This window comes from Camelus bactrianus, chromosome 13, assembly GCF_048773025.1.
Source record: "Camelus bactrianus isolate YW-2024 breed Bactrian camel chromosome 13, ASM4877302v1, whole genome shotgun sequence".
NCBI lineage: Eukaryota > Metazoa > Chordata > Mammalia > Artiodactyla > Camelidae > Camelus > Camelus bactrianus.
In genome coordinates, this window is record NC_133551.1 from 74,602,875 (window position 1) to 74,618,340 (window position 15,466).

The 15,466-nt window shown below is 46.9% G+C and overlaps 1 protein-coding gene across 3 annotated transcripts in view; it reads right to left on the reverse strand.

The window, feature by feature from the left end:
• The window catches only part of LOC105071175 (calmodulin-binding transcription activator 1), a 567,239-nt gene that overhangs the window by 24,384 nt on the left and 527,389 nt on the right, over positions 1–15,466 (reverse strand). For all 3 annotated transcript variants that reach the window (XM_074377511.1, XM_074377513.1, XM_074377512.1), the window contains 5 exons: positions 7,236–7,387; positions 4,023–4,219; positions 3,543–3,621; positions 2,945–3,260; positions 1,986–2,509 (listed from right to left, as the gene is read on the reverse strand). In XM_074377511.1, the coding sequence (XP_074233612.1) occupies positions 1,986–2,509; positions 2,945–3,260; positions 3,543–3,621; positions 4,023–4,219; positions 7,236–7,387 (1,268 nt within the window). The remainder of the gene's footprint in view (positions 1–1,985; positions 2,510–2,944; positions 3,261–3,542; positions 3,622–4,022; positions 4,220–7,235; positions 7,388–15,466) is intronic.

The following is a 15,466-nucleotide window of genomic DNA, read 5'->3' on the forward strand; positions in this document are numbered from 1 at the left end:
TCCTCTTCTGTTTAAAGAACTGCTGAACATGCAACCACACTATCAATAACTACACAGAGATATCAGTATTACTGGTGTGGCTGTTCATTCCTCCATGGACTCTGCCTTTCCATTTCCTGAACTCTTTCATTAATTTTAACTGTTATTTTCTCATTTGGCTAAAATATTTCTTTAGACTGCTGCTTTTTCCATATGTATGTGCTCTTTATTTACCAAAATATTTATTTTCCAAAGGCTCAGTGAAAATATAAAGTAGATTTTTTTTCAGGTTATTTTCTATTTCCTGCATCAACTCCAAGTAAGGTCCAGCTGTTCTAAAGCTGTGCTACCCAATGGGTATTTAAACTTAAATAAAATTAGAAATTCAGTTCCTGAGTGACACCAGATACATTTCCAGTGCTCAGTACCACATGTGGCCACCAGCTACCATGCTGGGCAGTGCAGACACACAACATTTCCATCACCGCAGAAAGTTCTAGTGGACAGCACTGTTCTAGATGTTCAACTTGGTTCCCCTCTTTTGAGCTGATTTTCATAGTCTGGTGCTTTATTATTACACATTTATACTTATAAATATTATTCCAGATGGCTTAGTATTCGTATCTAGTATGGGTTCCATCGGAAATTGCTTAAAACGGGGTTTCGCAAACTATGGAGGGCCAAATCCAGCCAGTGACCTGCTTGTGTAAATCAAGTGTTACTGGCACCCATCCGTTTAATACTGTCTAAGGCTGCTTTTGTGCTTGAAAGGCAGACTGAACAGTCACGATGATGCCCCCAAAGCCTAAAATACTTACTATTTGGCCCTTTACAGGAAAAATTTGCCAACCTCTCATCTCAAATATTGTTTGATTTCCCGGGCAGGCCTCCCCACAACTGCAGAGGTCGGTAGATCAGTGGTGGAGTCCCCCACCGCCCACAAGGCGGGAAGCACACTGGTAAGCAGGCATGGTTCTCACGCTGCACTAGGAGGCGAGGGGGCTGCTAGGAAGGGTACCCTGGAGCGCAACGGACAGGAGTGCTTTTGCAATCAGACCTCTCCCTAGGAAGGCCGTCTGGGACACGAGAGCGCCATCCTTTCTACAGGCCTACTCAATTGCTTGCGGGAGTTTTATCCTTTTATATTTGTTTTGGGTTCTATCAGTGGGAAGGTGGAGAGAGAGGCAGTCAAACACGTGTTCTGAGGATGCTCACCTGGTCCTTCCCATGGAGTCCACTGTAACTAATGGAATGTGCTGGTTTAATAGCCTAACCTCGTTTACTTCAGTACGCATTCTCCTGATCTATAACAAGTTCATTGCACTAAAACGATCCTGAATTTTCTAGATTTAAGAGCAGTCACGTATCACCTTTAGGAATATCTCACTGCACCTCATGAGAGCCTCACACCCTTTACAATGACCTGGTGACAGTTGCGCTGATCAAATCACTTAGGTCGTTCGAAGCCTACCCGCAGGCCTCCTGTTCTCACTGTTATCCGCCTGTGACTCTATCATTGCCAGTACTGCAAACAGGGCGCTCAGTCCCCCTGGATGCAAGGAGGAGGCAGCAGTCTCCCTAGCGGTTCTGAGGAGCTGGTACAAGACAGAAGGCTCTGCTGAGACCTGGGTCCCTGGGGCTCAGGCCTGTCCCCAGGGCCGGATTTATGAATGCAAGCGTGGCCCAAGGAAAGAGGACAGCCTGACACCCTTATACATCAGCCCAGACTTCTTTTCTTTTAAATATTTTCTTTCCTTGTGGGGGGAGATAATTAGGTTTACTTATTTATTATTATCATTATTTTAACGGAGGTGCTGGGGATCGAACCCATGACCTCATGCGTGCTAAGCATGCGCTCTACCACTGAGCTCTCCCCGCACCCCTAGTCCAGACTTCTAACCCTCCGCTGGCGAGAGAATTGCGTGACCTCTGGAAATTGATGGTAAAGATCCAGGGAGCTGTGGTGGACGTAGCAGCCTCTGCGGGCTTACCTCCTCCGAGCTTACCTGTATGTCATCCATGGACTGCGAGCACTCCTCACTTTCTGCACTGTCCCGGAAGGACCCCAGCTCTGTATTCACCACCTCTCTGTTAGCCATCATCAGGACGCTCATTGGCTCCCGTGGACGCACCTGTGAAAGTGCTGTCTCCTTTCCTACACTGGTCCCCTTCGGGTTTCCCGTCACCTGTACTGTAGACACACCAATGTAAAGATCTTTGGAATTCCACTTTACTACAGGCTGAGATCCAGAGGCTTGGAATCCTGCAGTCTCTGGAGCGGGAGGGGAGGTGTCCGGGCTGTAGCCCCTCACGCCTTCACTGGGGCTGATTGTCTCGGGGACACACTGCTTAGAACTAGGGCTCTGCTTCCTGATATTTGGCTGTTCCAGACTCAGTGCAGTGGAAAGCAGCTTCTCCTGCCTTGCCTGGAAGTACTCAGGGTTCAATTTATGCTTTTTGGGAGCTGGATAATCTTTGTGGCTCTCACTGCTGTAGTAATTAGAGGGTTCAGACCGAGGTCTTCTCAGCTCTGAAAAGTACAGTAGAAAGGAGAGTCAGGAAAGGCGATAAGATTAGGAACCCTAAAGAATTAACACTTGCTCTATGCCTGAGAGACACGAAGTGCAAAGCCAGAACTCAAGACGCGTCCCTAACATTTAAATATTCCCCGGCAGCATATATTGTATTCAGATTATCCTCCTCCAAAATTTGCAGTTCTCTCTTGCATGAACACAGATATATATTTTCGCTACTTCCTGCAGTTTTGGGGGCGGGATGGGGGTGGGGGAAGCACTAGGCATTCTAACAGCTAAAAGGAAAATAAGAAACATTAAAAAAAAAAAAACAAAAAAAAACCAAACCCTTAAACATATGTGAATATCCTACGGACTTTTCTGAGGACAGCTGCACGAAAGCAAATGGGAAATCTGCCAAGCTCCGAGACATAGTAACTTTGGATTTTTACCTGGGTTGGTACTTGCAATAACGGTGACTCCTTTGGGTATTTCTGGGGAGCTGATGGCTTCGCTGTGCCACTGGGTCATCCAGCTCTCTGTACCAGGCTCTTCGCTCGGAGGACAGTGGATTCTGGGGTTCTGTCCAAGCTGAGCCTGCTCATCCCTCTGCAGGTGCTCCAGACACTCTGCTAATTTCACGTGACCCCGTGACCTGGCAATTCCCAAAGGCAGCCTTCCTAGAGAGTCAGGAATCGAGATGGCCCGACGGTCCCACTTGTACAGCACGACAGCGGCTTCTAAGTGTCCCAGAGCGCACGCCCACATCTAAGAGACAGAGAGACAAAGCAAGCTTTCTCAATATTGTTGTGTTTATATATATATATATATGTATATGTATATATATATATATTTTTTTTACTTTTGCCATTGCTGCCAGTGGACAAATTAGTCCTTGACAGCAATCTCAATGGGGCTATAAAACATTACTGTTACAAGGTCGCTCGGATAAATGTCGTACATCAAGGAGGGATAATACAAAGGGAAGCAGGCAGACCCCGAGGCCAACCTAGAAAACCAGTACGAGGGATAGGTGAACCCATTTCTTACCAGCGGAGTACAGGAGAAGTGGTCCACATTCAAGGGGTCGACCTCCAGTTCCAAGTCAATGCTATCTGCATGCTTTGTGCTGGAAGGGACAGCACCAGAAATTACTGCGCAATTAATCAATGTTAAAAAAAAATAAAACAAAACATTATAAAACCCACAAAGATGAAACCACACTGGGCATCTAACATCCCTGATGTGAAGAAATGGAGGCCCAGATCTCACAGGGTGGATTGGATTCTCCGTTCTGCCAGGAGCCCGGAGGAAACAGAAAGTCCAACATTAGGTGAGCATCTCACTCAGCACTTCTTGGGCAGAAGATCACGGAACTCCTTAGACCCATCCTCCGAGAAAGCCCTCTGCTCTCAGGCCACCACACTCCCGGAATGGCCAGGTTTCTCTACACTAGTGGACAGGCTCGCGGGGGGTCCCTGTTGGGGTGTGAGGGAGCCCACCAGCCACCTGCATGTGCCGCGGCCTTACCGCCATTTGATGAGGGTCTGGATGAGGGTGGCGTAACCCTGGGCTGCAGCCAGGTGGAGGAGGGTCATTCCACGGAAAGTCTTGGAGTGGATCAGATGCTTCGACTTTGCCCAGCAGGCCCTGCTCATCATCTTCTCACACACGACAACCACGCGGCTCTCAAAGCAGCTCCCCAGTGTCCCGGGGCTAGACGCACACTAGGACGAAACGGCACGCGTTACCGCCCGGAGGGCCAGGTCAGCCTTCGGAAGTCGGGACAGGGGACAAGGGCTTATGATTAGCAGCTCAGAACGGGAAACACGAAACTGGACATCAGGAGACATCCTGAAACGAAGACCCGCGTGCCGTGTTCAGCTCAGCAATGCGCGTCCGCAGCCGGGCGCAAGGTCACTTTCCATCACGCCAAGGAAATGCCCATCTGTCTATTACAGCTGACACTCCGATGGTGGACTTCATGCTGGTCCATCTCGGGGACTGCTTTAAAGAAAAAAAAAAGTGGCCCCAGCCTCCCAGCTGAAGTGAGCACTGTGGGTAGAAAAGTGTGAGCAGGGAGCAAAGCTGGGTAACTTTTCCTGTAGCTTCCACCAGGGGCCGCCTGGACCACTGACGCCCCTGCTCCTTCTGAAGAAGAATTAAGTCGCTTCAGTGGGGGGTTTTCTCCCTTAAGAAGCACTTAAAAACATCCAGTAACACATCTGCCGCACATGGATGGATTCTGAGGGCATTATGTTAAGTGATGTAAGTCAGACAGAGAATCTTAAACAAAACCCAAAACACACACACACACACAAAACCCTGTATTCATAGATGCAGAGAACAGACTGGTGGCTGCCAGGGGCAAGGGGTAGGAGGTGGGAAAAATGGGTGAAAGGGGTCAAAAGGCACAAACTTTCAGTTATAAAATAAGTCCCATGGGTGTAACACACAGCATGGTGACTGCGGTTACCTGTGCTGCGTTGTGCATTGGAAAGGGGTTAACACAATGGATCTTAAAAGCTCTCATCACAAGGAAAAAAAAGTTGTAACTCCGTGTGAAGATGGATGTTAACCAGACTTACTGCGGTGATCATTTCACAATGTGTACAAGTATCAAATCATGCTATACACCTGAAGCTAATGTAATGTTGTATGTCAATTACATCTCAATTGAAAAAAAATTTTTAAAAATCCAGTGATAATCCAAAAATAAAGCAAAAAGGATACTAGGGAAAGCATTGGAGATCTTGAAATGAAGTGTTATTACTAACAACAGAGGCACACAGGAAAGAGAAATTCACAGATTTTAACCATGTGGCTTTCTTTCCTCTGTTGTAAGGAGGTTGTAAAGGAAGAAAAATGAAATCAAAGTTAGTAACCTCCTCAGCTCATCTGAGTCTCTGTGATGACAGTTTTATGTTTAATATTCTCCCCAAATAAATGGCCCTTCTAGTCTCATTCTCATCTCTGGTGTTATTGTAAAAGTATTTTGTTCAGCAACAAACCTCATGAAATTCAATTACAACAGAAATTCTGCTGCTCCTCATTTTTTTGTTGTTGTTTGCTTTTAAATTTAGAAAGAAAAATGCCTGCAAAAAATAAAAGGCAGATGATGGATATAATGTCATCCTCACTAGAACTGTCCTAACACCTGAAAGGAGCACCGTTGGACATTCCCGGCCTGCAGCGGGATGACCTTGACTCAGGAGGCCCAGGAGAGCCGCTCCGTCACCCCAGACATGTTCAGGGGCACATGGGAATCACCGGGTAGTGAACAAAGAGGGAATTTGTTTCTTACATTGACAAAAACAAGCACATCTCAATCCCATAAGGCAGACACAGATATTTATTGAAACCAACTTAAACTCGTTAAGAGTATTCAATAGCAGTTAATAGGGGACCAGATGATGACACACCAGTTGCCAAATGGTCGAGCTATAAAATGACATTATACTCCACTCTCTTCATGCAAACCTTGTTGGTGAAAGAAAAAGGATTTCATGGGAGTCTCTTATTTTAGCCGTGAGATACAGTAAGTAATGTTCGCTTCCTCTTATAAAATACAGTAGTATCAGGTGAACAGGAAGACTGCCTTGGCCTCAGTGATATTTCACTGTGTGTCACGTCTTTCTTCTTCCACTGATTTCTGAAGACAGGTGAGAAATAAGGAGAAAATTCGCCAAAAAAGGAGGGGAGTTTTGGGGGTGTGGTATATACAATTCTTTGCTTTCATCTATTATTAAAAATATTACTAACACTTGATATTTACAAGAATCATAAAACTCCAAATGTTCACTTAAGAATGTAATTGTTCAGAGGGAATCATCATTCATCTTGAAGAGAAAGGGGGGAATTATTTGAGGTTTTTAGGTAACTCAGTAGTGGAAGTAAGGAACACTAACAGTCCCTTTAAAATTTTTTTTTAATTTTAATTATAATTTTTGGTGGGGGAGGTAATTAGGTTTTATACATATATATACACACATATATGAAGGTACTGGAATTGAACCCAGGACCTCATGCATGCTAAGCATGCACTCTACCTTTAGTCCCTTTAAATTTACTCTAGAGCCTCCTGAAAAATAATTTCTGCCTAGGAGACTTTCCCAAAATGAAGCTCCTGAGTGAAATTTATATAAAGCCTTCAAAACTAATGGGACTCTAAAACAACATTTGGTAATGTCCCCGCACTTGACAATAATATTGCATTCTTCACTGAACTGATGAAAAAGCATCTGTGATGATGGCAGGATGTACAACACTGTCCTCCACTGAAAAACCACAGAAACTGCTTCTCTGGGCTCCTGTCATATTGATCCTCTTGAGTTTATAAAAGGCTCATGAATGACTGAATTCAATTATGTTTTCTATTTATACTTAAAACAGAAATAGAATACAAAATACAAAAGAGATTCTAACTGAACTCTGAGCCAAGCACATCTGAGTCATCACTTGGCCTCTGTGTTTTCACTGGATGCCCTCCCTCCCGCTGGCAGGTAACTGTAGTGCATTCTGAGATCAGCAACTGTGATTTCAGGCTTAAGGAGGTGAACACTGGAGAAGCCGGAGAATCCAAGGCTCCTCCCATATCTCACAGATTTCAATCCTCAGAAGCACAGGAACCACGACGCACGCCCTCCGCCTTTTGCCTCATCCAGGAACGGCACCAGCAGCAGCAGCGAGGGATCCATGAAACATGCAACCCCACCAAAGGCAATGGTCAGCCCAGACCCATACCTGAGCTTGACTTCCTCCGTTCCCACTCCCGGCGCCCCCGCCACTGCTGCCTCCTCCGCTGCCCTGTTTGTGCTGCTGGGACCCCGTCATCTCAGCCATCCTCCTTTCCATCTGCTCCAGTCGCTCTAGGATGGACATCCTGAACTGGTTATCTAAGGCAGAACAAGGAAGAGTGATGCTGTGTTAGGTCAATTGCAAGATGAGCAATTAACATGTGGCCCAGTCAGGCCTGCAGGATGGGGGTCCAAAAGACAGTCACCGACTTAACCAGATCACAGAGGTTTGTCCAGACTGGATTTCTCCAGTGTGGTACTAACACTGACACCTCACACAAGACGGCAGCCTCCAGGGCAGCCCCAAGTTCTCAGCTAAAGCAACAGAAAACCTCTTTGTCAAAGTCCTGGTTTCAGGTTCCTGGACCCCATCTCTGTCAAATTCCCCAGTGGGAACTTTGAAGGGAGATCTGATTGACAGGCCCCTAGTGTAAATAAATGAAATGAATACAATTTAAATCAGTGGAAGAAAGCAATCGTTGTGGCAAAGAAAAATGCACACACACAAAGAGACATAGATTTTTTTTTTAAGTAGTATCTGTTTTACCCAAACACTGAAAAAAAATAAAATGATTTTATTTTCTGATCCAGGTTCTAGCCACATGCACGTACATATATTAGAGGTGGGGTGAGGTAGGAGCAAGTGCAAAGGCCCTGAGGCAGAACATTCAGGAGCAGAAGCCATGTGACTGGACCACAGCAGAGAGGAAAGAAGATGGAGTTGGAGAGGTGAGTGAGGACCAGACAGCACACAGTGAAGCCCCCTGGCAGTGCCTCAAAATAGTCGTGGAACTTTGAATGAAATCTTGGTGTCTCAACTCTTAAATGGGGATGATAGTTGTGCTTGCCTCAGGGGGCTGTTGAGAGGATGTAGTGAATTAATGTTTGTAAATGCTCAGAACATGTAAGTTGCAAGTAAGTGTGCAAGTCACCTACATCATCCTCTTGAGGCAGATGAATGAAATGTCTTTGGAAATTGATCAAACCGCTGTGACAACATATTTCTCCCTCAAATTGCCAATGGCATAACTACTTTCAAAATACAGCCATCCTGATCATGAGAAAGAACAACCCGGAAAAGAAATGTTTCATCAGTGTTCCTTGCCATCCTGTAAAACGGTAAATCCTGACACTAGCGAATCAAGTGTGTCAGTTCTATGTGAGATAAAACCGTGGGCAGAGCTATCACAGACAGAACGCTCCCTATGTGCAGCCACTGTTTTTGTAACTTTACAGATATTAACTCATTGGCTCTCACAGTCATCATGTGAGGTGGGTGCTGTGGCTGTCCTCATTTTACAGATGAGGAAACTGAGGCACGAGAAGGTAACTAAAGCATCTGGCTCCGGGACCCGGAGCTCAGCCACCACGTGATAACAACCGAAAGGAAAAGTTATGAGAGGAGAAGATACACAAGAATTAGACAGTCCTACCTACGGGAACAGAACTTTCTTCCTCCAAGTAAAAAATGATAGTAAATATCTGTTTCACGGGGACATTTTCAATACTGAATGTCTGATTTCATTTTGCGAAACCACAAAAGCAAGAGGAGGAAGACTGCTTTTCAAGAATTGTGGTTTTATTTTCTCAGTAAGCTATTTCCAGGCACAACACTAAAGGAAAAAGCCTTCCTCTTTAAAGGGGAGAGGTAACATCCCTGCTCCAATTTTATCCACAGACCTGACAAAGTCTGGGGACCCTGCTAAGCACGGCACAGTCACCGACGTGGGAGCAACCCTGAATGAACCTGCCCGTGACGCACTGGACGTGGCCGCGGGCATCCAAAACAGAACGACGTGGGAGGTGTTTGAGAACTGCTGCTCCATGCCCTCTCCAGCAGAAAACGGAAGTTTTGCAGGACGCAAGGCTCCTCCATGTGGAGCCAACTGAAGGCTAAGAATGTTACCTTTCAGTTGGAGTATGACCCCAAGGAGAACGGCAGTTATTTCTGGTGCTTTTATAAACTCTCCTCCGTTCATTCCTCACCACGCCAGCCAGACGGCCACTCATCTCTGAACCCACCCAGAGATCCTCGTGCATCCCACTCAAGCAGCTTAAGCCTCTGTGGCCACAGACTGATGACTTCCTCTGCAAGCCTACAGATCTTGCATCTTGTACAGGGAGCATCTGTAATCCGGTTCACTTGTCTTGGAGCCGGTTTGCACTTGTGTGGAGAGCAGTGGCCAAGACGAAGGTGCCCGGTGACCCCAGGGGGCAGGTGGGCACTGAGAGTGCCATGGCCGTCTTGTCCCCGCTCAGTCCCCTGCCGAGTGTGGACACTGCAGACAGCCCCACCCTGACATCACGGAGCCCATCTCCATGTTGACACTAAGGCCCCGTGACTCTGGGTCTGCCACCCAGGTCCCGGCTTCTGTTCCCAGGCTGTGTGAACACAGCTTGAATGTGCAATCAGCTCCTGCACCACATTCAGCTGCCTGGAGGAGCACTTTATGAAGACACTCAGAAACAGTTATTTGCCTCTTAAGAAAATTATATCCCACACAATGGCATCTCTGAGCCTCCCCCACAGAGGGAGGAGAGAGCGATGATTCAAATAAGGAATGGTCTCAGGTGGGAATGACTGAGCTGGCGTCCCAGAGAGTCAGGTCTGCGGTTGGTACCACGGGGACCACGTATCGGAGCCATCCTGCTGACCCTTCCTTTCCTCTCCGGGGCTACTCAGACGGGTGAGACCACCGTCTTCACGTCACCACGACTGGCATGTCAAAAGCAACTTTATGCTTGTTTTGGCTTTCCAGCTTTATTGGGATAATTAAAACATTACCATCAGATACTTGGCAAATTCAGAGCCCTGTCACCTTAACTGTATATTGTGTTTGATTACAGGTTAAAGAGAATATAATTACTTGGAAGCAAAAACCTTTTTTTCTGTTTTTACAAGAAGTTGAATATAGTTCCCTGTTATATATAGTACAGGTAGAGGTCCTTGTTGTTTATCTATTTTAAATATAGTAATGTGTAATTTTATATATAAGATCATGGAAAAGAACCTTAAAATATATACATATGTATATGTATAATAGAATCACTTCGCTGTACACTTGGAACTAACACTGTAAATCAACTACACGTCAATTAAAAAAAATAAACCTTATTTCTGATCAGAGTGAAAAAAGTACACTTAAAGATTCATTTATTCATGCACAAGTATTTATTGAGCACCTACTGTGTGCCAGCACACAGTAGGAGGCGGGCAGGGAGGGGTTCCCTGAACACAGTGAAAAGACCTCCGTCCTCATCTGTTGGCCAACAAATTAATTTCCGCAGCCTGAATGAACCTGGGTTGTTAGACATGGGGAGGGGGGTTGGAGAGAAAAAATGCAGATACAGATAGAAGGGGCTGATGAATTTGGCTCCAGTCTCACCCATGATGTTCAGACAGAGCCAACAGTGATTCAGCTTTGAGGGACAGCAAGTCCCTGACCTTAGGACAGTCTGAGTGAAAAGATGGACCACTCCCTCGTGAGAACCTGGCTGCCCCGAAAGCCAGCCCAGAGGACACGTTTCCGCAAGCACGGGCACCTGCAGGCTCCCAGCAGAGGAAGCCGGCTGCTCTGCTCTCGCTCCCTCCTGGGGGTTCCGAGCCCCTAGTCCTTGTCTGGAAGCGCTTGGCTCCGTCCGGCTCACGGAGAGAACAAGTTACTGCTTGTGCAGAAAGGCTCTCCAACCCTTAAAGGCCCCTGGGTAAGTCACATTATAACTCACGAGGCACAGTGTGGTCCGAGCGCTGCTTCCTTCTGGAGCAGAACCTGGGCGCGCACTGGGGCTCTCTCCCGTGGCGGTGTCTGCGTGCTCCCCCCGAGTGCTCGTGCCTGCTGCGGGCCCCGTGCCACCCGGAGCGGAGGCGTCTGCGCGTCCCAGGGGTTCTCAGGTGCTGGTGGGCATCAGAATCACCTGGGGGCATCTTCCACCACACTGGCGGGCTCGATGCCCAGGGTTTTTTGGTTCTGCTTTCGGTAGGCTTGAGTAAGCCCACAAGTTGCATTTCGAGTAAGTCCTCAGGTGATGCTGACGCTTCTGGTTCGGGGCCACATTTAAAGAACCACTGCTCTAAGGCCCCAGCCTCCTTCCACAAGAGGGAGCGCTCTCTCCACCCCAGTGTTTGTTAAACAATGACGCAGAGGCTCCTACCAGACATGGACACCCGAGACGTTACCTCCTGTGAATCACGCCAGGCCCCCCGACACTGGCCCTGCCAACAACACGGGGCTGCACATCCTCTCAAGCACATGACCAATTCAGACCTGATGACAGTCAGAAGCTATTTAAAACCCACCTCCTCGCACGGCTCTCCACAACTCACCAGGCACTACTCTCTCGTTCCCACCAGGTCTTACCTCTTTCGCTTTCTTCTTCTCTAACTGGGAACGTCTTTCCAGGTGTCTGTCTTTGCCTCCTGTTTTTGTCTAAAGCAGTTTATTTACCTGCACGATTTCAGGGAAAGAGATCTTTCAACTATCACGTGGCAATTTCCTCCCACGACACTGAAGGCACGTGCACACATGTACCTGACCCCAGACATAAGGTAAAGGACGCTGGTGGCTTTGCAGCAACAGTGATTAACCATTCCAAGCCTGCCTTACTCACACCCCTTCAGAAGCAGCATTTTGGGACGAGGCAGTGAAGAAAACAGTGGAAAGAACACCAGAGTTGAGGAAAAAGCTCCATGTTTAATCCTGACTCTAGAAAGATAACGACCACTTTGCACCTCAGTTTTCTCATCTGTAAAATGGGAATATCACCCTCTACCTTATTGTTGCCTGTGAGGATGAAATAAACTAATACGTGACGTTTTTTAAAGTGGTAAGACTCTCTTAAGTCTGAACTATTATTGGACTGGGACCTTCCACCCAGTCATACCTACGGGAGCATTTTTTTAAGAGTAAATTTTAAATAATTTAGATTTACAGATGAGCTATCACGATAGTAGAGTTCCCACATACCCTCCACCCAGTTTTCTCTAATATTAACATCTTACATAATCAGGGTGCATTTCTCAAAACTCAGAAACTAACATTAGTATATCACTACCAGTCACTAAATACCAGACCTGAGTTAGATTAGAAGTGAATTAGAATCAACGTGGGGTTTTTTTGGTTCCAGGACCCAACCAAGAAACCCATGTTGCATTTAGCTATTAAATCTCCTTTCTCTCCTCTGATGTGTGAGAGTCTTCAGTACCCCCTTATTTTTCACATCTTGAGCAGTTCTGAAGAATACTGGCCAGGCACTTTGCCGATGCCCCTGCGTTTAAGTTTGTCTGATGTGTTTTGTAAGGATTAGCCTGGGGCTGTGAGCTTTTAGGAAAGTATCACAGAGGTGCCGTGCCGTGCCCTGCCCAGCACACAACTGGGGGTCAGCTGTGAGGTGCTGCTGACGGGGACCCTGACCATCTGCTCCATAAATCTAGACTGCTCGAGGACAAGTCACTACTTTCCTCTTTTCATAGTCTCTTCTTTCAAAGAGAGTCACTAAGTCTGGCCCGCCAAGGGGGAAGAGAGCTAAGCTCTACCTCATGGATGTAGGAATACCCACATTTATTATTTGAAGTTAACCTACAAGGAAGATTTGTTCTTCTTGTTTATTTACTTGGTCAATCACTTATTTATATCAGTAGGAACTCATGTATATTTATTTTACACTTTGGTCATAATCCGATACTATGTTAATTGCTCAAACTGGCCCAGCTTGGGCCCTGGGAGCTCTTTTAAGCTGGAGCCTGTGTCCCTTGGACACACTCTCAGCCTCTTCCCTTCTTTTTCAAGCACTTCCTTACTTCCTGGCATTACAGGATGCTCCAGGCTCAACTTGTACTTCCCCTGTCCCAGACCTAGAGGCAGCAACTTCTCTAGGGAGCCCCGGTTTCATTTACAGGAGGATGGCATCTAGAAACCCAGATTGGGTGCTGGTTGTGCTCGCGGCTGCCAGAGGGTCGCTGCTCCCAGGCCCCCACAGTGCGCAGAGCTGGGTCCCAGTTGCAAGTGTAACCACCCACGTGTGCACACGTGTCTATCATTTAAATTCTCTAGGTTAATATAAACATGAGTTCACACTGATGTCTCCAACTCAAACCCAGCACTGCAGTGTTCATCCTGCCCTTCTAGGGAGCATTTTATTTATTCAGTTTTTTGCTTTTGGGGGGAGGGGCGGGGAATTAGGTTTATTTATTTACTTATTTACTTTGAAAGGAGGTACTGGGGATTGAACCCAGGACCTTGTGTGTGCTAAGCACGCGCTCTACTGCTTGAGCTATACCCACCCGCATCTAGGAGGCATTTTAAACACAGATAAAATGGTGAAAGTAACTGTGTTACCTGGATATAATAAATTGATATATTAAATGCTGAAAAGACATCTTACTGATGTATTAAAGTACAAAAAGAGAAGCCTAGTTTCTGTATCTCAAAAGTGCAGGTGGAGGAGACACCATGTGTATCCAACCACTCTGAAATACTCCAGTTCTAGAGTTTTCCAACAATATTAGAAAACATACAGAAAATAACACTCAGAGCCCTAAAACAGCCCTGAGCACTGTGGAGATCGAGAAGATGAAAAACACGTCCAGCCGTCAATGGCGGAAGAGTCAACGAACCTGGCTGGGGCTCACGTCCCCCCTTCTCTTGCTGGGCTCCCCATGCCCAAGCTTCCCCCTAGGGCTGTCACACAGCACAGCGGCAGTCCAGAGTCGTCTCTGCACCTCTCTCTGACAGGGATTCCTAAGCCCCAGAGGGACTCATTCAAAGAAAATGTCCCAAGTTAATATTTATCTCTAATTCCTGAGCAACACCAAGGTTTTAAACTCGGAGAAGATTTCATGAAGTCAGATGCCCACGGTATGTTCTAGGCAGGTCTGGGATTTGCTGCTGTGAAACAGGAGAGAATCCCAAGTGTTTGGGCATCTGATGAAAGGTGTGTGTGTCAGGAACCAGCGACCAGCCAGGCGTCGCAGGCCCCCGGGGTCCTGCTGCACCCAGCGTCTCCTCTACGTGACGTACAACTCGCTTTGTCTTGGAACCGGATTTTCATGGCCGTAGTGAGCAATACGATGTGAAGCAGTTCCTGACATTGTATCAGATAACCTAGTTTCAAAAACCCTTGACTCTCTCCCCCATGACCTACAAAATAAAAAGTATTAAGTGTTTGCTGTGGCCTGGAGTGCTTTAGCCAACAGCCTCGGGCTCCTTTTTGGGGGTCCTCTCCCATCTGCTGCTCTCCAAAGCCACCAGGAGTTTGACGTGCCTTTGGGCCTTGGGTCAGGCCAGCCTTTCCCTGTGTCCACCTTCTTCTCGTCAGTGTGGCTTGCACAGTATTATTACTCGCAGCTGTGCTGAGCCTCCAAGCAGGCGAGACGTTTCACGGCTTTTATTTCTAATCCTGAAAACAACTCTGATTTTCCTCTTCCTTTTCCAGACGAGGAAGCTGAGGCTCCGAAAACGTGCGACTTACCTGAGGTCCTAGGTACTGGGATTGGGGTTTGAGCCCAGGTTCGACTCCGGTGCACCTGGTAAACCTTCACGTCTTGCTCTGGGTCCTAACAGCACTAAGCAAACACATGCAGAGTCGTTCTCTTCCATGTGTCGTTTCTACCAGAGTGAGTTTCGGAAAGCAGGGACCCTGTCTTATGTCCCCCGTAAGGACAGAGTGGGTGCTCGGTCGATGAAAAGGAACATTGTTTTCTAATTCAAGCTTCTTCCAGAGCCAATTCATTTTTTATTTATTATTATTCACTGGATTGATGAGGTCATCCAAATGCTGGGGCAAGGGCTCTGAGTGACCTCTGCTCTCCACTGTGGGATCCACGTGGCTCCACACCATTTAGCCCGTTTCATCACTTACTTGCCAAGGAGAGAAGAGTGGTCCACGTGATCAGGACCCAGGGGAGCTGAACTGAAAGCACGTGAGAAAGCTCCAGGAGTTTACCTGGCCAGCTGCCTTTTCCTCTGGGCTCAGGTAAGAAGATGATGGACCTACCAGGTACGGGTGCGAGACTCTGGCAGGAGAGCTGAGGGAGATCTGACTTCTTCAGAGGCAGGAGCTGGAATTTCACTGCAACGTCACTTTCCTTCATCCACTGAGCTTTGTATTAAAAATCTGGAACCTTCTCTTTTAAAGATTCCCACCTTCCCCTGGTGAAATGGGGTATTTGGAACCCAGGGG